This window comes from Colias philodice, chromosome 27, assembly GCF_061535455.1.
Source record: "Colias philodice isolate Cphi_HAF_F1 chromosome 27, ilColPhil1 Martin Lab GWU primary, whole genome shotgun sequence".
Taxonomy (NCBI): Eukaryota; Metazoa; Arthropoda; class Insecta; order Lepidoptera; family Pieridae; genus Colias; species Colias philodice.
In genome coordinates, this window is record NC_143112.1 from 2,970,626 (window position 1) to 2,993,604 (window position 22,979).

The following is a 22,979-nucleotide window of genomic DNA, read 5'->3' on the forward strand; positions in this document are numbered from 1 at the left end:
TTGACATATCGTTAGGGATTTCGATATTTTATGTTGTAAGGGTGTTTAGGTACAGTTGAGTTGATCTTAATATGTATTTATATTTGTTGTCACATCATCATCAATTAAGTAGGTATCTACTTCAAATGTGAAACAAAATGCTTTCTAATTTATTTATTTATTTATTTATTTCATTTATTTCAGATAAAGTATCCATATAATTGTTAGTAAAATGGCCTTAAAAACTATGTTAGTATTACAATTCTATTATAATATATAAAGCTATCTAATATTAAAAACAATCTTATATCACAACCTGCTTGAGACATGGATTTTGACCCAATGTCTCAAGACATTGGTATCCCATCTGTCCACGAATACAGCTAGGATGCTGCTGGACGATTGCCGGACACGGCGCATCATGGATGCCGCTCTTTTTCGCATGATTGCGTGGAATCCGTCCGTGCGCGCCTCCGCAAACATTCCTGACGCACGCTAATGAACTAATTCTAAGTCTTATCAAGTAATCCTGACTACTCAATAAGTAAATCAAACCAAATGAACCAAAAAAAGTGTAGAATAGAAGATTGAAGTACAGCTTTTTTATAGGCTCTAAATTTCATCTATGAGAGCTTTTACACATTATTCTCAATTTTCAACTGTAACACGTATCTACTGCTATTTAAAACACCTCCAGTTTCAATCGAACAACAACGTTATCTTACATGCAATTTACCTTTCTTTATAAGTGAAAATATAAAGGCGAAAGAAAATACACGCCACAGTTAACTTGCTCTGTTATATTAAAAAGGTAACAACATCTTTAGAGGAACCGTAAAAAGGAACGACAAAGGTCAGGAAATAAAATTACGTAGGTACCTGCGTTGAATTAATAAACATTCTCTTTTCATTATTTTCTATACGATAAATTATATTTAACCTTCAATTGGAATCGGTATGAAATTCACACAAGAAACAGTAAAATTCGTTATAAATGTGAAATATTTAACCTTTACTTTTTTATCATTTATGCCATTGCGATCGGTAGATAATTGGAAATTTGCTTCATATTGTAATATTCATACAAATATATGTATTGAAAAATGCGCATGCAATTAGTGAAAGTTGAATCATATACCCATCTCTTTCTTCCTCTACATAATAATATCTGTCTTCTCTTTCGTTACAAAAAATACTTAAGAGGCAGTCAAAATTTCAATATCAATTATCCACCCCAACCATTACCAAATTGCGAAATTTCACTTCAAAACCAAAATGTTTGACAACAACGCAATAAAACAAACTTCATACTTATCAACGTCAAACGCCCTGTTTTCCATTTCGCGAAGGAAAATATCAATAAATCAAAGAGCCTGTTTACATTTCGAAACTTTACAGCTTGTTTGACAGTGGTAAAGTATTACATCGCTAATACAAAAGTTACAAACGTATGAAATAATTACATTATTTTTGTAGGTAGCAAATCATCGATTGTTATTGCTATTATGGTTTTGAAATTTATTGTTATACTAGCGGCCCGCCCCGGCTTCGCCCGTGGTACCTACATGTTTACGTTTTCTCTCCATAAGAACCATCTACGTACTTCAAGCAATATGTATTATAAAAAAAAAGAAATCGAGTTCTCGAGTTATGCGCTAACCAACACATTTTGCGATTCATTTTTTTTATATTATAGATGTACAGTCCTACAATATAGATTATCTAATAAATAATCCGTGTTCATTTTCAATTTCATTTATAGCACTTTGTTAATTGTTCAGTCGATTGAAATATTAAGCTTTATCCGATTATCTATCTATTGTATTTCGCATCATCGACTTGTAACAATATAAAGTTGTTTATGTGCCTATTGTTCTAATCATATTACATACTTGCAGTCGCTCTGGCTTCGACCGTCGCGTCGTGCGCGGTAGCCGGGATCACGTACAAATCCAACGAGGGAAGGTGCTTAGTACCTAGTTCATGTAATTAGCGCAGTCAAACAAACCATACAGCTTTATATTGTTACAAGTAGGTATAGAAATGGTATTCTTTCATACTTTAAAATGTCAACCAACTACCTTATACAATTAAAACAATAAAGACTGCATAGGCAAATCAATCAATGAAACATTCGATTCGATTCCGCTCTGCGACGTCACAGACGAACAACGGCCTGACCGTTCCACCAACAAATTCACACACCAAAAGCCCTACAAAAGTTACCATACCGACAGGAAGGAACTCGCCCTGTCCTGTTAAACTCGTATTAATTTGTATCCTGTGGCACACACACACATACACGACTGTACACAGACACATATATACTGTATACTTACACAAACACATGCACACTAATGAGGCAGTGCATGATCGTACAATTGATAGTGATTTATGCACAATGAAACCCAATTTGTGTGTAGATTTTATGCAGTGTGGCTGTCGGTTTATAATTAAGTGTAGTAGATAGAAATGAGAATCCTTATTATGAAATGGAATGAACATTATTCATCCTGTAAATGTTGACCACATTACAATTGATACTGTAAAATGAAAATGAAATGCGGAAAAGCTTACGGATAATACTTATTTCGTGTTTATCATCATGGTTTGTTTAGCATTTCAACATTTTTGACGTTATAAATACACTATTATATTATCGTTTAGTTCCCAACATCCGAAGCAATCTTGCACAGACTCAAAATGGCCTTGTTTCCCGCCGAATCGAAAAAAAAAAAGAACAATTTACAAAATAAACTGTCATATTTACTTCACAGGCACTCGGAGCGTGATTGAAGTAAACAATAGTACACCCTTGGCAAACAGATGCCAATAGAAAATAGGAATTCTTCATTCGATTCAAAGGAAAAAATGTTCTTGAAGATTTAATTGAGTTATATCTATTTATTTTTATTACTTTTTATTGGGACGACTAGGAAAAGAAACACGCTTATGGGGTGTTTATGCTTTCAACATTCAACAAATATATATAACTATAATATATATATATAGTAGAATGATATTATTTAAAAGTTATAGAACCTCTCCTCTGTACTTTATAATATGTACCACAAAAAAATGTTACCTTCCTAGCTAAGTAGCTAGGAGGGAAATTTTTTTTGACTCGATTTAAATATACTTAATTCAGTTTTTAGTTACTTATAGATTATATGTGGTTTTAATAATTCATTAATTTATTCAAGTAACCAGGACTCATTTTGTTAGTAACAATTATTATCTTAAAAATTATGTTAGTAAAATAAAATTTATTATGACTGCTAGAAATGTACTCCACCGCTACAAAGCTATCAAGGAAGCAGACAGTTTGCAGCAGTGGTTCACATACCAGCAGTCGAGCCGACTCGCTATACAGCGCATGATTTCATTGGGGCTGTCCCGCACACGGCGCACCAGGGATGTGCATCTCTTTCGCATTGTAGCGTAAAAACAGTCTATATGAGCTTCTGCAAACATCCCTGATGCGCTGCAATAACGGGGCAGCCCCATTAACACCCGGAACGCATTATTATATTGAACACGGAGCGAGCTGTAAGAATGTTGAGTATGACTAGCCCATAGGCTGCACGTGTAGAAAGATGTACAATACGCACGAAATAGGGTTTTTTTAACTTCATTAGAGCAACGTGCAAACCTACGAGCTATCATATTTGCCCTCACTGCCAGTGCCCGTCGTTCCCTTTCAATATCATCATCGTCTCTGAGTCTAGGGGTCAATATGTGTCCGAGATATTTGAATTTAAAGACCCTCCCCAATGGCACTCCGTTCAAACGTATTGGGGGTAAAAAATGCGTAACTCGGCGCCCAGACTCAAAGACCATGACTTCACTTTTCTTAGTATTGTAGACCAATCCATGAAGAGCAGCGTACTCTTCACAGATGGCCACTAATCTTCTAAGACCGCAGATTGAAGCACTCAGCAACGCCATATCATCTGCGTAACTTACATTGTTGATGCAAACTCCATCAATATGACAACCAATCCTTTCGTTGCTGAGTGATTCAATCAGCTCGTTGGCATACACATTGAAAAGCGTGGGCGAACTTAACCCCCCCTGCCTCACGCCGCATTGCAGCCCAAACGGCTGAGATAAAGCCCCCGCCCATCGGACTTGATTGATCTGGCCTCTGTACCAACATTTAAATGTGTTAATAAGAGAGGACGGTACATTAGCTTTCTTTAACTTATCCCAAAGGATATCATAAGAAACCAGATCAAACGCCTTCGACAGGTCAAGGAAGCACGCATATATTGGCGTATTTCGGTCCAAATAGTACTTGACAGCCCACTTTAAAGACAATATTGCACTTTCCGTAGAAAGTCCCGATCGAAATCCAAACTGATTTTGGTGTATTTCTACGTACCTGTTTAGTTGTTCATTAAGCAGGCTGTCAAATACCTTTGCAATTACCGTTGCAAGAGAAATAGGCCTATAGTTGGTCTGGTCCGCTAAATCACCTGTTTTATTTTTAACAATTGGCACTACGATAGTTTTTGTTAAATCACTGGGAAGATACTTATGCTGAATACACAGATTAAAAAACATTGATAACACTCTCGATATGTGAGGCCCTGCATACTTCAGGTGCTCAATACTTAGACCATCGTGACCGGGAGATTTTCCTTTAGACATTTTACTTATTATTCGCTGAATTTCTAAAGCAGTGACTTTAAATTCCCGATCATCCTGATGATTTTGCTAGGTGTTTGTAAATTGGTACATAACGGTACTTTTAATAAGAAATCTCACCTGAAATAGGTGAGATTTCACTTCACTTTTCTTTGAAATGCATATACATTCTAGGTACAAATATAACAAAACCAAAAAAGCTAAATTTCTATTAGTTATTACTCATTAGTCATTACCAAGGCTACGTGATGTTGGTTAACAACAAAATATATTACTCACATTTATCTATCCTTTATTTCATTCATTGTGATATTGTATATCTAATCATTTATTCTTGATACTTACAGATTACGTTCATTCAACTGTCTTACCACGATAAATAAGAATATTAGATTGTATTGTATTAGAAATAGTTTACAATTCATTGATTACCTCTACTCAACATAATTTAATGGCAAACCTCACGTAAACTAAAATAATTCTAGCCAAGTACAATATTATAAAGTTTTCAATGTAGTGTATGACTTCCTCAATAATTATTAGCTCAAATTAAGAAAGATTTATTTTAAAAAACTTAAAAAAATATTTTACCATTCGAAAAGAGAAAGCTAGAGTATCATAAATGTTTAATATATCCATCTATCTCTATAGTATGAACACCTAATTAAAAAATATTTTACAAAATGAAAATGAGAAACAACTATATTCTAGAAATTCTTTTTACAGGAATCCAATATTCTTAAAGGCTCACCAAGATTATTAACGATAAATCCCACCTACTACTTACGTCTAAGTTACATCCACTTATGTTCCATTATCAATTGAAATGTGATACTAATTGCATACACACAATAGGCTTGCATACTTAGCCAATGTAAGCATTACATTGGCTAAGTAATGTAACTTAGTCAAGTATACCCTGTTAGCTTGAAGTGGTCTATTAGAAATTGATCTGACATCCTTTACTAGGCCATAGCATATTCCATATTTCTTTCTTTACAACTTTATATAGCTAGCTTTCCGCCCGCGGCTTCGCCCGCATTTTCAAAGATAAACTTGCATAGTTCCCGTTCCCGTGGGATTTCCGGGATAACACCTATGCTATTTGCTAATCCAAGTTATCCTCTACATGTGTGCTAAATTTCATTGTAATCAGTTCAGTAGTATTTGCATGAAAGAGTAACAAACACACATACAAACCTACATCCATCCTCACAAACTTTCGCATTTATAATATCAGAAGGATTGTTTATTTTTAATGGAAATTAATTAGTTCTAACTCATATCAAATAAAAGTCTATTTGATAATACTATCACACAACTCAAAATCACATATATAACTATCAAAAAGTGTCATTTCTAAGATTACAAACAGTATGGAAATGAAAAGAATAGCATTTGCGGCGACACATTTATTTAGACTCAATAATTGTCAATCATTAATAATCTACGCCTAATTACTGCACAAAGTTAAAAACATTGTTTGCTAACTACAATAACAAGAGAACTAATTGAATAAACAACTTCAAATGGGAAGTAAGAATACATAAGAATAAGAAATAGGCATTGTATGAATCATTGATGAAAAAATATAACAGCTATTCAATATAGCCTTTGTTCGATGAGAAATTATTAATTCCTGTATATTGTGTTGTGTGGGAATATTTTGGTTTGTTTTTAGAGTATTATAAGTTAATTAACCCGGCGTCATTGAGGTTGGGTCAAAATGACCCGGCTTGTTTATAATTTACAATATCTTTGTAATTACGTGCACGATTGTGCTGTTCTTTGAAGTAGCTGGAGCTAATAATGTACATTAAACGTTTTGGAAGTGAAATCCTTTCGACGTCGAGTGTACTGGGTGCTACACGCGTGTATTTTCGAAAAAGGTAAATATGACCCATCCTCACAATTGATGTAACAATTTCGCGCCATGGCTAAGTTATCGATTTTTACTGTTGTGTATGATTTCTTGGTGTCTGCAAACATTTTTTTGCTTGTTTCTGTGAATTTAATGTTTTTGTTTGTCCAACAGGTACTTATTATAAAATAGATACTATAAACGGATAGAATAGAAAATATCACGTATCATGGCGGGTTTAGACTCTTGTCTGTCTCAGACTTACCTTATTATGATGATGAAGTAGAACAAGAGGATCATGTTAGAGTGCAGAGTGTGTTTCAAGCGGAGAAAAGCGAAAACCCGAATTCAATACCTTTTACAATAAAACTAAATATTGGGTTGACGTCGCTGATGAACTTTGCGCCTCATATGATGTGATCGTAACTCCAAAAGGTGGTCCCTGACAATTTTTATGCCATGTTGGACACACAGGAATTAATGCGCTTATAATACGTCTCATAAATAAAAACAAACCAAACGATAAGCGACGTATTTTTTTTAAAAACTTAGGTCTTGCTCTGGTCTTAGAACATTTGAAAATTCGTCAGGAATTGATCGATAGCATTGACAAATGGGCAAAAGAATCAGAGAATTTATTGGTGGATCATCAGAGGAGCCAACTGCAATTCCCGCAAAAGATGTTTAGTGTGTCCGGAAATAAAAATAGTAAAACAAAACATTTTTGTCAAGCTTGCCCTAAATTTATTTGTCCTGAACGCATCATGGCTTTCTGTATTGATTTCATTTAAAACGAAGAGTTTAATTAGCTTTGTTAAAGTTTTTTTCTAATATACTAGACTTAAGTTTATAAAAATGCTATTTGTATCCAAAATTACTGGTTATTAGCGTAGGAATGACATCAAAAGGTAAGAGGTCTATATTTTGTTCCTATTTTTATGAGTTTATGTCAAAGTTGATTAAAGTGAATAAAACGTTGGTTAATTATTATTTTTATTTTATATTATCAAAACCAGAATACCTATAACCTATAATAATAACACACAATACTAATTTTCTTTAAAAGTTTTAAAATAACAACGATAAAATATATGGGTAATATTGACCCACCTCAACGCTCGCGTATCTGTTTTCTACCACAATGACGCCGGGTTAAGAGACAGATGTTATGGGAAATTGTTTTACACTTTTACATAAATAGTTTCTATGTGTATAATAATAGCTGATGCAGCAATCATAGTTCTGCTGAGACACTATCACTTAAGGGTTAAGAATTGTTTACCTTTTCTCATACATACTGAATTTACACAAAAAAATCAAAAAAAATTCAGTCAAACCCTTTCGGCTAAGTTTAGTTTTGGTTTTGAGATATGCAAATTTTATTTTTATAGAAATAAAGATATTTCAAGACCTAGTACACAACCTTCCAAGTTCAAACTAACAATTAATGTAATGGTTAAGAGATTACAATAATAAGTAATATTGGGTTCAAACATGAGTTCATGAACAAGAGCCTAATTAACTTTAAGCATGCTTTTTGTTCTGTTCAACTTATTCTTAAAAATTTAGTTTTAACTTAATAGACATTTGACACATGTGATTGAATTGATTTTAAATTGATTTAGATTGTGATATTTTCAAATATGTACTTATATCATATCAATGGACGAAAAATATGTAAGTTATCCTTCACATTTTAGTTATTTGAAGGTAGCTATAGAAATTAAGATTATAGTTTAATTCTATTCCTTTTAGAAGCCATATTTTTTCCTGTCAATGTAAGTTTTCACATACAATACAATTTAAAAATGTAAATCTAAGTAATATTTAATTTGATAATGTTTGTCATTTGTGTATTAACCACTTTATCGCTTTTCCTACTAATATAGTGTAATTTGGTTAAAAATAAATGAAGTGAACCTGTAAATGATGTGAAAAGAGACAGTAAAGCCTCTGAGATTATGCCTGTTACATATTTTTAACAGAAACAAGGTTGCTTACCAAGTAAATAAATATTTATTCTATATTTATAGATTAACATTCAATGAACAATTCATGTTACTATTTAAGGACATGAAAGTAAGTAAACCTTTTTCATAAACACTTGTAATGTTGCATCTACATGTTGTCATGCTTTAATTCAATTATGAATGTACTATTGAAGAGACGCACAAGTATCTGTAATGTGTATTCTATACAAATAGAAATGTTCATTTAAAATGTTAACGTATATAATGACGTAAAGAGGATGTACATACCTGTTTCCAAAGTTGGATCTCCAAAACTCCGCAGCATCACTCTTCGTAATACGAAACTGGTCACCGGCAAAGGTCCCATTTGGAAACATCGCCTTCAATTCACTCAACATGTGACTAAAAACAAGGCTGAGCTTCGTCAAATTACGCCTGTAATGTGAATTCTCGTCAAACATTTTCTCTTTACCTTCCTTGAACAGTTTTATCGCCTGCTTGCACTTTCTAATCAAATTAATAATAAATATGTTAAAATGTTCATTATTATTCAACTCCTGCATATTGTCCTCATATTTGGAGTATATAACACGCAACCGCTGATATGTATCAGGCAAAATATCCAGTATAAACGGCGGACTATTCTTCAAGTTCATCTTGTGATGCTGACATAGTTTCACAACTTTGTCCATTAGTTTCCATGTCTTGTCCAATGTCCGTTTGTCGGTCGCAAGTTTCGTCGGGCATACCGCATCCGAAAAAGCACCATGTAATTTTGAAAATATGGACGATATATTTTTCTGTTGTGATTTGTGACGGGGGGCCGCCATATTGAGGAGTCCGATGACATACAAAAGGAAATAACTATTATAAACAAAGACACTCAACTTAATACACTTTCATCACTTTATAACAAGATAATCTAACGCGTGTTTTCTCATTATCACGTAGATGAACCACATTTACGATACATATAACGCACTAAGCGGCGAACGATCGCTCACTGACACACGCGTGTGACAATTAATATTTGACAAGCGGAATGACATGTACAACTCGACTCTCGAGCAGCGAGCTTGGGTTGAGGGCGCTACTATGCGAGTTGAAACTTGAATGAAAATGTAAATGTTGCCAGTGATAAAAAAATATAACTTATATTGATAAACATTTGTTTTATTTTACAAAATATAATATTTTTTATTGATTTTATGTGAAACGATCGCAAATATAAGGATAACAATTATATAAAGAAAAGATGATATAAAGAATTTAGAATACACCATGTACCATGCATACATGATACCATCTTCTTTTTAATAAATTAAAAATTCATACTACCTACATTTTAAACAATTTTATTTTACAATGAAGATAATAATATTAATATTGTGATGAAGACGTATACAAAAGATTTAAATCTTTTTTATTTCATTTAAAGGAATATTATGGCAGTGTATTGTTTATAAAAATGTTTGTGTGTTTTTTACAAGTTAACAGTGTTACAATCTAAGCATTCTTTAATCCTGTACAGTGATAAATTTTATTATTAACTGTGTTAAAAACTGTGTTATTAAATTATTATCATAATCAATTAAAAATAATCGCACAATATTATATACGTCGCCATTTTTTTTAAACGAATTGCTCAATGCTGCCATCTATGTCCATTCAATGAAAACAAAACTGAATTTGACTGTGGTTTGACGTGAATCTTTTTAGTTTTGAACAGCTTCACTAGATGGCGTGGAAATAAATTATATTATACATTGTGCCAAAGAAAACCATGAATTTTAAGTTAGTATAATATTAGTTTTTGTCAGTTTTAAGTAAAACACTATCATAAAAATTTTATAAAACAACTTTATTAACAAAAAGATTTAATAACCGAACATAACTATTCATCATCATAATTGGCTTCAGTTGTTGATGTTGTAGTCCTTTTGTGTTTGCGGCGTCTGTTGTGTCTTTTTCCTTTAATGTGTTTCCTGAAACAAACGAATACAAATAAGCAACTTATAGTATATTAATTATTAATTATAATTTTTAATCGAAACTATAATCACGTATCATAGCTTAGACTTTAGGCTAATTATTGTTCTATGATTTTCCACTAGATGGCACTAAATTCAAATTACATGAATTTCAAATTTTACGTTATTTTTTTTTTATTTTCACATTAAATTTATGTGTTTTGTTATTGATTTGTATTGTAGGTACGTTCAATTGAGCGTTGTTTTTTAAGAAATATAGCTACCAGCATACGTATTAATAATTCTATTATTTTAATATTTTGGCAATAGTTGCGGGTAAGCTAATTCACGATTATTCTGCATAAATTTTACATTATAAAAAAATAGTTTATCGAATAATAATTTGCTGTAGTCAAATTTTCCTAATTTCTAGTAATTATTATCTTTACAAGATTTTGTTTATAATTTCCCTATACCCAAGTAATTTTCGTGATAAAAACAACATCATTTACAAACACTACAAACAATTAATTATTATTGGTTTAATTATATAATGTGAACAACTTAATATATTGTATTATGTAATAATAATTATAATTTATATTGCCTTCTACAAACAGAATTAGTTGTGCATTAATTAATTAAACGATTATTCGATTAGAAATTCGATATTGTGAACCCATTTTGAAACTTTGTCTATTACTTATAACTAGCAGTCCGCCCTGTCTTCGCCCGTGGTACATATTTACGTTTTCCGGGATAAAATATAGCCTATACGGATTCGGAAGAATCCCTCTAAGTAATTAGTAATTTTAAAAGAAATTTGAAATCGGTCCAGTATGTAGTTTTTGAGCCTTTTCAATACAAACATACAAAAATACAAAGGTTTACCCTTTATAATATTAGTATATATAACCAAATAAATTTATTATTAGTTGTATATTTTATTATTAGTCGATTTATTATTATTACATAAAAGTGTAGGTATTAGTTACAAAATCAAGTTAATTACCATCATTAGTCACACACACAAATCATTACTTCTGAAATTCCGAACATGGGCTCGTTTCATGTGCTATAAATTTCAGAATCCCTCCCTTCACTCCAATAAACACATTGTCAGCTGAATCCAGTGCAAAAGTATTAACTCCGCTAACATTAAAAGTGCCTAAATGTTGAGCACTAGCATTATCGGCATCTATCCTATAGAAATTACTGTTCTCATCCATAGCAAATACTTCGTCAGAACGACTTACAAACACCCCAGTCATCCTATCACTTGGGAGCCCTTTAATTTTAATAGGTATACTTTGGCCATTACGCAGTACGTATGAAGTTTTTGTGGCTACGAAATACATGTTGTTTCTAGGGTCTATTGTCAAGCCGTGGCCGTTGGGAATCGCTGCAAAGGTCTCCTGTTTCTGACCGTCATTTGTTATCTTGTGGACGCGATTTTGCGGCCACGTCGCGATGTACATGGTCATTCCGTCGCTTGTTACAGCTATGTACATAACGTCTTCACCGAGAGCGGTGTACAATTCGATAGACCCGTCATCTTTGTATTTATAGACACCGTTATCAGTGGCCAGATAGACGATATCGTTGAGGTTATCAATGCATGTGGACTGTCCGAGCCCGGCGACTTTTAAAGTTTCGGATTCACTGCTTGGATGTAAGACTTGAAGACTCATTTTCATTTCATCACTTATGAGGGTGTAAAATACATTCCCAGTTTTCCAATGGATGCTCATGTCTGCGGGTGTTCCTGTTACATTTCTCTGTTCTTCGAAGGAATAGTAGAAGTTATTGAAGTGTTTGAGATTAGCGCAGAATTGTTCTTTGTTGGCTTGTAGGAGCAGCCCTTGGCGCGTCATCACAGGACTTGCTAATAGTTGCGTGGTTATTGTGAGTAGGAAAACGATTGAGGACTTCATCTGAAATTGTAAGGTTATGTCACTTTAATGGATGGTATTATAAAAGGGAGACATTTTTGCGTAACTTCACATGAACTAGGTACTTTATTTAGTTTTAGTTTTCATGCTCGACCTGTGATCAGTCAGTTCGAGTATAAATTAGTATATATATTTTATAATCTATACCTATCTATGTTATAGCTTCTGATAAAGATGAAAATTTGACGATATTTTAACAGAAATGACGTCTAGATATCTATTATCTACTAACTTTGGGAAAAATCGGTTCAGCATTTTGAGTTTGAGTTCCAATCTTCAAAGTCATACTACTCGCTTATTAACCCTTAAATTGTCACCCCTAGATAACTTAAGAATAAGAATAAGAATAAAATAATTTTTATTAGGCACACCAAATTACCACCACCAACACAAACAAAAAAAAGAAACAATATAAAAATACACTCTTAAATATAATCTAACATAAAAATTAAAACTAAGAATAAGATTTGTGTGGCGACTGGCGACCTAAAGGGTAAGGCCGCTCAGCTTATGCTATGCCGATGTGGTCAGCATAGCGCTGGTTTTCAGGGCCCCACCAGACAACAAAATGCTTAAGTCTAAAGTCTAAACTTGTGTTTAATATGTCCAAATTTGGAGGATGTGTTGGAATTAGGATAGAAAAGAGGAAAATGAAAAAAAAAATTAAAAATTTTAATTTTTTCTATTGTTTTCACTATGTCACATAAAACGGACACTGCCAATTATATGTACATGTTCGAACCGTCACATATAACGGACATTGCACATTATTCCTGCAACCGTGGTACATGAATACAATGCACATTTTCAACTCTGTAATTCAAAATTATTATCAAATTATAATTATGGACGATCTAGAATAAGCTTTTCAAACATCTGTCTTAAAATGTTGGTTAAAACTTTAACGATATCGTTAAAAATAATGGATTTTAAAAACGACACTACCAAAAATCACAGCCTAAGAATATGCTAAGAATTGGAATATAAATAGTATTACATAGCCTGAGAACTTATCTAATACACCAAGAAAGTCCTCTTCCCATTCCTTATATTGTACAGATTGAAATGTGTTTGCTTCATCGTATGCAAAGAAGTCGTATACCATGCCTGAAGTACCAAAACAAACAGGAAATTTAAATCGCTTTTTTTTGGGTTCTTTGGCATATATTATATCCATTTTCTGCCAGTTTTTTAATTTGTAAGGTATTATTATTTTAATTTTTCAACATTGGGTGGTATTTCTGGTAAGTAACATCATGCTGTGGCAGAAGAACTACTGAGAAGTAGGGAAGATTCATCTCGCACCGCATGTAATGGCTGTAATTCTGCAGCAATAATATTTTGTTGATGGTAAAAATTCTGACTTTTTGGGTCTTCATTGTGTCTCAAATCAATATGTCGTATAATTCCGAAGGTATGGTGCTGGGGGTAAATGATTGACACTGTTATCATAGTGAAATCACTCCCGTAGGTCTACATTTCCTTCAAAATCGTCATCTCAACTCAACGCCAGACTCTTCAGCTTCCGCCAGAGATAGGTAGGGAATTTTTTATTGATTGCCAAGTCATGCTCCTCTAAAACATATTAAAAATAGAGAAAAATATATCAAAATGATGACGTTGAAAATGGATGGCCTTATTGGCAACGTCCGTTACATAGGACATGTGAAGAATACCCTAGTATATACTCCAAGTTGTCAACGTCCGTTTTATGGGACATCGTATATAAACTAAGATTTGTATTCCAAATATTGTAAAATATGTAAAAATTATGTCAAAATACTATACTTACAATCGTATTCTAACTAATAATATAACATTATAAGCAAAATAGCCAAAATACTTACAGTTATTATCAATTTTATCAGGAGAGTCAAGAGATCCGTTTTTTGCAATTTTCAAATGGTCACCATTCGCGACTGTACTTCGCTTTGGTAAAAAAACCTGCATGTACGCGAAGGACATAGCTAGTACCTTCCCAATAAATGGATTAGCAAAGCTTAGGTCTGCTATAACAGCGCCAGCATGTGTGTAAATACTATGTCCTTTAAAACGGACGAAATCAATTTAAGGGTTAATTATTGTTATAGGTTAAAACATTTTGTTATCGTTAGAGTGATATTATGACTAATTTCATGGAATGTAAACAAATGAAATGATTTATACTATTTGTTATTTCACTTGCACTAATCATTGACATACAGACATACAGATTGAAAGAAGTGTATAGTACCTACGTGCTAAAAACTATCTCTAGACTCTATGAGAAATTTCATCCAATTTTAATTATCTATTTTTAAGTCACTTTATTTCCTAATTAAGTAAACATTATTCAAAATCTGATAAGTAGATCTATGTATTTATTACCTATTTACCTTCTAGGAATAAATCGCATAGAAATTTGCCTCTTCACAGTAATTGCTATTATAGTTAGATAATTATTAAAATTATAAATCACCAAACTAATATCTACCGAAGTATAGTATATTAAATAGTATTTTATTTCTTATTGAAAAATATCTACTAATTGAATAATGAGTTATTATATTGTATACCTATTGTAACAATTTCTTCTAAGAAAGCTAAACTAATAAGATTAACAGTTTCAAGAATTAACTTTTATATTTTAAACTAATAATCGAATAGAACTGACCTTTAACATTATTACTTATATCACATTTATTCGTACACTCTCCACTATCACTTTATATACTGAATGTCTTTTAAACAGTCCGCTATATATATGATAAATAATTGTATAGTTTATCAACAATGCTAACAATTATTTTGTTTACGATACAGAAATATGCGATTATAAACAAATGAATAGTAAGAAAATTGAGTCAACCGGCAATTAATTTATTTGTTACTTGCGTTTCGTTGGAAATCTCGTCGTAGAATTTATCGTGGAATTAAAATCAATAAGTGCTTGCCCTCTGCAATTTTACGCTCATAATAACTTTTTACAAAGAAAATTAATTGTTTATTAAATTGCTAGCTGTGCCCCGCGGTTTTTCCCGCATGGTTCCGCTTCTATTGGACTTAGTATGGCCTATTAAAGCGTTCCTCGATAAACGGAATATTACATCAGATTTTTTTAAGTTCAGGATTCAAGCAAACAAACACACTCTTCGGCTTTTTAATATTCTATTAAAAACTCGTTCAAACATTTCGTGAAAGCTTTTAAGTATTGTAAAAGAGTTATGTACCTAGGTATTCCAATCGAAACGTTTTTCATTTATAAGGGCTGATTTTTCAATCCTTGGTTAAAACTTACCTGTCTGATAAAGTATTACACGTAATATTAAAATGTTACATGTAAACTGTTAAATACGGGCTATTAGACTAGATACATTTTTGAAATTGTAGTTTAATACGTTAACCGATGAATAAGTTTTAACCAAGGATTGAAAAATCAGCCATAAATCTAAGCCTACAAAGACTATTTTTCGGTTCACACATTTCAATATGAATATAATGCAACTAATTTACCTAAGTGACTATAAAATCGGGTAAATCATTAACAAAATTAATACAAACCGACAGTTACCCGAATTCATCAACACATCACTTGACAATTTTCAATTTTAATATATTAATGGAATTCATTAAGAGGAGCGATGGACGTCGCGTGGGCTTATTAACTCGCATAATCAAAATTGGATGAATTAACGTTTACCAAGTGTCGTACATAACGATAATAATTATTAATCTTATCCTTATAAATTTATAAAGAATAGAAAAATGAATATAAAGAATATTTAAAGCATTTGAATGCCATAAAACCAAAAATATCAATTTTAATCTTATCCTATTCCTAATTCCTATCCTATCCTACTAATATAAATACGAAAGTTTTGTGAATATGGATGTATGTTTGTTACTCTTTCACGCAAATACCTACTACTGAACCGATTACAATGAAATTAAGCACACATAATATGGAGGGTAACTTGGATTAACATGTAGGTTTTATCCCGGAAATCCCACGGGAATGGGAACTATTCGGGATTTTTTTTTTTGAAAAAGCGGGCGGGCAACCTACTTCTTTTTTATGGGCTAGGTATCGGTAAATTCTAAAACACCCCTGTAGAACCGCCATCCTTTTACAAATTACCCAAAATTTTGTGTCAGTATCTCCCAGCCTAGTAGTAATTGCTTAGAAGTAGGATAGGTATACATTTAAGTTGTACGTGCTAGTTTAAGAAGTGGTGGTTTGATAGCCTAAGTATGGAAAATAATGTTTCAAAAACGTTTTTCACGATTTATTAACATTCTTACATTTTTGAACGATATTCTTCTCTACAATGTTATTAAACTTTTTCTCTACACGAGGAATTTTACTAAGAACCTATTGAAGATAATACTTTATACGTTATTGACCCTTATCAATAATTTCATGATACCTACCTCAAAGAATTTTCTCCCATAGCTCTGTTCATAACTTCATTACCTTATATTATAATGAATAAATGTCTTTATTAATAAACTAAATAATAAATGATATTACGAGTACAATATTCAGGGCATTCCGTGAGTAATCCCAAAATAACGACCGGACGCGTTCTTCAACGGAACCCCTAATTTAAAACTTTTTTTGCACCTCTACTGTTTTTGAACATGTACGTAATTTGTCGGAACATGTTGCATAGTGTGGAAGTGGCTTTTTCTGCGCTTTTATTAGCTTTATATGTACGTTTGTATGTTATATGTTATGTATGTATCTTTAGACTCGATTTTGTCCCATTTAACTCAAACTTTGTAAACTTATCAATGATCGGTGACATACAATAATTTCATGAGTTTATAATTTTTAAAACATTACAATGCTTAATAATTTATTGAGTAGATTCAGGAGAATTATCATCTAAATAGTAATTATAGTGGTACGTTGATAAGCTTACGTAAAAGCTCCGAAAAATATTGAAGTATACAAACTTTTCAAATGTAGAAACACAAAGTTTTTCAGGTAGATTTTAGATACATATTAAAAAAGGTTTGATCGCGCTAATCTCAGGTCAACTACTGGTCCGATTTGAAAAATTATTTCGGTGTTATCGGTCTCATAAACATCGAGGAAGGTTATAGGCTAAGACCAACATCACGCTAAGACCAACAGGAGCGGAGCACAGCTTATATAAAGCGTATAAAATCCACCTCCATACTTTCTAAGCACTTGGCCAAGTAACGAATGTATATTTGGCCCAGCATCCGGCAATTACATACATGCGTGCTTTGTTAACTTAACCTAGCAATGGCTACTATGTAATACTAGCTAAACCACACAACTTTGTCTGCTCTCAAAAGGAACCTATCTTTCCAATTTAATCAATTTTTTCATTAATGTAGCGCCTCTATTGATCGTAGCGTGATGGTATATAGCCCAAAGCCATCTTCGTTTAATATACCACACAAAAATAAAATTTAATTTCAAACCATAAGGTCCCGAGCTGGGTTACCTATCTTAATCTCGAATTTTAATATTCCGAATATCATAATCCCGAAAACGTTTGGACATTTTTTCATAACCCCGAATTTTAAAATTTCGAAGTTTTGTTTGACATATAATCACAACTGCGAATTTCATTTGCCCATTTCTTTATTTGTACGAAGTTTTACAATCCAGACGAATGAGTTCCAGACATACGAAATCTAAATGCACAAAATCCAGATGACCGTAATCCATATGCACGAAAGCCACATTTTTAAAACACAAATTTTTGAAATACAGTTGATTGATATCCAGACAAACAATGTCCAAATTTTTGAAATTCAAATAAACGATATCCAGAAAAACGAAATCCTTCCAGGGGGTCGCAGCACGAACCTAACCTAACCTACTGAATAGATTTTAGCACTTAATCCTTTCTGTTGGGCAAGTAAAACAATAGCGAGTCGGTTCTGGCACTCGCCGGCCGCTGCCGCGGCACGCTCGCTTCGCTCGCTCGGCTCGTGCGTGAGGGTCGCAGTTCAAACCTAACCTAACCTACTAAGTCGAATTTGACACTTAAACCTTTCTGTAATGGGCAAGTAAAACAATAGCGAGTCGGTTCTGGCACTCGCCGGCCGCTGCCGCGGCACGCTCGCTTCGCTCGCTCGGCTCGTGCGTAAGGGTCGCAGTTCAAACCTAACCTAACCTACTGAGTCAAATTTGACACTTAAACCTTTCTGTACTGGGCAAGTAAAACAAATTACTTACTGGTAATGTTCATTTTCAGGCAATAGTAAAGGTATAATCACGATTGTATGGGAACCAAATAAAGAGATTATGAAAATATGGCAATAGTTTATCTGCTATACGATTATATGGGAACCAAATAAAAAGATTATGAAAATTTGGTAATAGTTTATTTGGAAAATGGTACGATGGGAAACAAAAAAAATTATTCTGAGAATCTGGTATAACTATATCTGGATTATGAGAATACGGGAAACAAAAAAATACTTTTTAAAAATCTGGTTTTGATGTATCTGGAAATTGATTCATCTGGGAAATTAAAAAAGGAATTTTAAAAAGTTGTCATTCATTACATCTGTCTTTTAAAAGTTCTAACAACCGTTTTCGGGATTTTAAGATTCGGGTAATAGAAATTCGAGTTTTTAATAGGTTACCCCCGAGCTGATAAGGCCCTCAATACAAACAAGCATAGACACTTTCAGCTCTAAAGCATAAATGCTTATAAAAATTTGAAAAAAATGTTAAGAATAGGAAAAATTCAACGAACACGGGATTCGAACCAGAGAATTTTACCTATTTTTAAATTAAAATAAACTTTCAGCTTTACAATATTATTGCCTACGCATGTCTATAATTATTATGTTATAGAGTAATTTTATATAGAACTCAATACTACGAAGTGTTCTCCGAAAATATCAGCTCAGAATACCTGGGAATTAATATTGATAAGTCGTTCCCGGAAGAAATATGAGGAAGAAAGATTCCATATGACCGTTTTATTAATTTGAAAATATGGATGTCGTCACTTGTCAATATCATAACTCATAGGTATAGTAACGGTGAATTTACATCAAACGAATATAGAGTTAGAGCTAGCATTCTTTTGTGATAAAATAGTAAACGAAAACTCGTATTCAGTGTTGTTCAGTATTAGAACATTGCATAGAATTTCGAACGCACTAAGAACAACGAAATAATGCTCTATGCCTAAATAATGCTCTATATCTCTATTTACACTAAAATAATTTGACATAGTGGGGTTGGAATGAGCATTCGCTCGTTTGATGTAAATGCACCGTTATACGAATGTAATGTTTACATAATATAATATCTTTTATTATACCTAAATACTTATGTAAAATTTATTTATATAGTTATACTAGCGGTCCGCCCCGGCTTCGCCCGTGGTACATGTTTACGTTTTCTATACATAAGAACCATCCTCGTACTTAAAGGAATATAATAAAAAAAGAATTATCGAAATCGGTTCAGCCGTTCCCGAGTTATGCGCTTACCAACACATTTTGCGATTCATTTTTATATATAAGAAGATTATTATGGTATGTATTGTGTACATGAGCATCAGTAGTGTATTTGAACAAAAGCCGTTGAATGAGCTATAAGGATACAAACTAAAAATAATTTATAAGTATATCTAATGTATTGAGTCTTAAATTGTAGTTACATAATATTACTAGCTTCACGGTTTCACCCGCATTGCTCCGCTCCTGTTGGTGTTAGCGTGATGATATATAGCCTATAGCCTTCCTCGATAAATGGGCTATGTCACCGAAAGAATTTTTCAAATCGGGCCAGTAGTTCCTGAGATTAGCACGTTCAAACAAACAAACTCTACACTCTACAGCTTTATAATATTAGTATTATAGATAATATCAAACCACCTATGGCTTTAAATACAAATGGCCACTGCGAATAGATTGGATTTCACAATTAATATACCTCATTCATTTTCATCAATCCTGTATTGGTTTACTTGACTGAGAATAATAGTAATTTATATATTGGACTAATGTATGCGTTTGGTCTTTGAAATGTCTGTATGTATATTTACCCGACTGTATCGGAAGGAGGGTTTTAAAATTAGTAGGTAGTAAGTATGTATGTTTTTAATTTTATGCTATTTATATTTTACATCTCTTATATATCAAATTCTCGTGTCACAATGTTAGTCTGCATACTCCTCCGAAACGGGTGGACCGATTCTCGTGAAATTTTCTGTGCATATCGGGTAAGTCTGAGAATCGGCCAACATCTATTTTTCATATGTACCACGGGCGAAGCCGGGGCGGGCCGCTAGTAACTATTATAGTAACTATTATAGTAGCTATTATAAACTAAGAAATCGCATTGTGTGTGACTCGACAAAAACATTCACCTGAATGTTTGTGTGTGTGTTCGTGTGGTCAGAAGTAAAATGTAATTTGCATAGTTCTACTGTGATAAAATAAAAAATGATTCAGCAATTTTTTTTGACTAATGTACCATAAAATAGTTCCTTTTATATATGTATTTATCGAACGTTTTCATAAAGAAACATTGAAGTATATAACATGAATATTAAGGGCCGATTTTTCAATGCTTGGATAAAACTTATCCGTCCAATAAAGTATTACACGATAATATTAAAATGTCACGTAAACTGTCAAATACGGGCAATTAGAATACGTTTTTAAAATGGTAGTTTTATACATTATTCGACGAATAAGTTTTAACCAAGGATTGAAAAATCAGCCCTTAGTGTAAAATATAAAGTCAAAAATAGTCTCCAACCCCGATGCTCTTAGAGATATCATTTTTACGTGCTCTGCGATTCTAGTTGTAACCTTTTAACAAACCTAACACTGCTTGTAGTTATTACTGACTAGCTGTGCCGCGCGGTTTCACCCGCGTGCCTCCGCTTCTGTTGGTCTTAGCGTGATGATATAAAGCCTTTCTGGATAAATGGGCTATCTAACACTGAAATAATTTTTCATATCGGACCAGTAGCTCCCGAGATTAGCGCGTTCAAACAAACAAACAAACTCTTCAGCCTTATGATATTATAGTATAGATTTATAAAACACAGCAAGCAGTGATTAGATTAAGTTTCATCACGTAGCCATTTATTTCAAGAACTGGTCTCTATCATTCCCCACGTTTTCACTAAGCACAAAGTTGTGGGTTGTTATTTAATAAGAAATACGTAGAAAATACGAAAGCATTTTACATCTGTAGTAATTTCAAACCTACGCAGGACATCTACAAGGAAATATTTTATATTTGTATGTCCTGCATTAGGTGATTTGTTGGAATCTATTAGAACACCACTGAAATAGGCATATTTTTTCTCGCTTTTCCTATAATTTTCATTGCTCTACTCCTATGGTCATAACGAGATATTTCTAGCCTTCTGCGATAAACGGACGTACCAGATGTTAACACGAAGAAACAAAATAACTAGTGAAACAAATACTTAAATAATTTTTTTTTCTCGAAAATGATTTTTCAATTCAAGCCATCATTCATCATCATCATCATAAGCCCATATAAGCTCCCACTGTTGAGACACGGGCCTCCTATGAGGGTACAGACCATTTCAAATCATCATTAGGTACCTGAGATTAATGCGTGTACCAAACAAACTAGTCAAATAAATAATCATTTTTTGCCTCCGAATTTTCCGCCTGAAAATCTTCAAGAGACCCTTGTATAAACTCTATACACCATCCCCTCAGAGACAATACATTTTGAAAACGCCTCTGAGACGCTTTTAACTTTGCTGGTTTCAAGAACCTAATTGCTGGCTTTCAGGTCATGGATACTTATTGTTTTCTGAGCTAGACTACTTATAATCTATAACTATAGCAAAGTGATTTAAATTTAGTCGTAGTTTCTTGTTTCATTTTACATCGCTTTTGCAATTTTCCCCTCCTAAATTGTATTTTCTGTATTTTTTCAATAAATCGCGTTTGAAATCCGTTGAAAGTATTTTTCATAATTGAGTATCGCCTGATTAGAAAGGTTATATGTGTAGGGCAGGGGCAGGGCATACTTTATTTTTCTCTCCAAACCAGAGGCGGCTCGTCCTCAGGAGCGCTGGTGCAGTGAACTCCCATAAATAATTATAATAAAGTTATATCTGCTCATTATTTAAAATCTATCGTAAAAAAGTCCAATACTAATGTCAATAAAATAAGTAACTTTACACATTACAAATAAAATATTATAAACAATTATAAAACATAAACATTTTCCTGACTTATACAAATTTTCCTTTATATAAATTTTCCTGACGTATAGAAATTTTCCTTTCATCGGATTTCAAACGCGATTTATTGAAGAAATACAATAATACAGTTTGGAGCAGAGGCGGCTCGTGACAAAATTGTATGGGTGTTCACTTGAAATAAAACAACGAAAATACAATAGCGTTAGCAGGATAATTTATTAAAAAAAAAAAATGAGCACCACATTATAAATCCATACTTATATTATATTATCTATATCTATATTATCTAGCCGGATTGGAAAGATTTATAATATGTGTGACATGTGTACATAATATGATATTTTGTATTATATCGATATTGTATCGATAAATACATGTTTATGTTTCTTACTGAATCATCCACACTACAG

General features: G+C 32.8%; 3 protein-coding genes and 1 long non-coding RNA gene across 4 annotated transcripts in view; 1 reads left to right on the plus strand and 3 right to left on the minus strand.

Moving 5' to 3' along the window:
- The window catches only part of Cbl (E3 ubiquitin-protein ligase CBL), an 87,293-nt gene extending 77,785 nt beyond the window's left edge, over positions 1 to 9,508 (minus strand). The window contains exon 1 of the mRNA XM_089711759.1: positions 8,749 to 9,508. Coding sequence (XP_089567885.1) covers positions 8,749 to 9,290 — 542 coding nt within the window. The 5' untranslated portion in view covers positions 9,291 to 9,508. The remainder of the gene's footprint in view (positions 1 to 8,748) is intronic.
- igl (IQ calmodulin-binding domain containing protein igloo) overlaps positions 1 to 22,979 on the plus strand; it is a 547,908-nt gene that overhangs the window by 222,953 nt on the left and 301,976 nt on the right. The window lies entirely within an intron of this gene.
- The window catches only part of LOC149476540 (uncharacterized), a 203,568-nt gene that overhangs the window by 83,635 nt on the left and 96,954 nt on the right, over positions 1 to 22,979 (minus strand). The gene's annotated exons all lie outside the window — the stretch shown is intronic.
- LOC149476544 (uncharacterized) lies at positions 10,303 to 15,119 on the minus strand. The gene is made up of 3 exons (XM_089711711.1): positions 15,036 to 15,119; positions 11,443 to 12,364; positions 10,303 to 10,445 (listed from the first exon to the last, which is right to left on the minus strand). The coding sequence occupies exons 1-2, from the start codon at positions 15,042 to 15,044 to the stop codon at positions 11,468 to 11,470; spliced, it is 906 nt and encodes a 301-aa protein (XP_089567837.1). The 5' UTR covers positions 15,045 to 15,119; the 3' UTR covers positions 10,303 to 10,445; positions 11,443 to 11,467.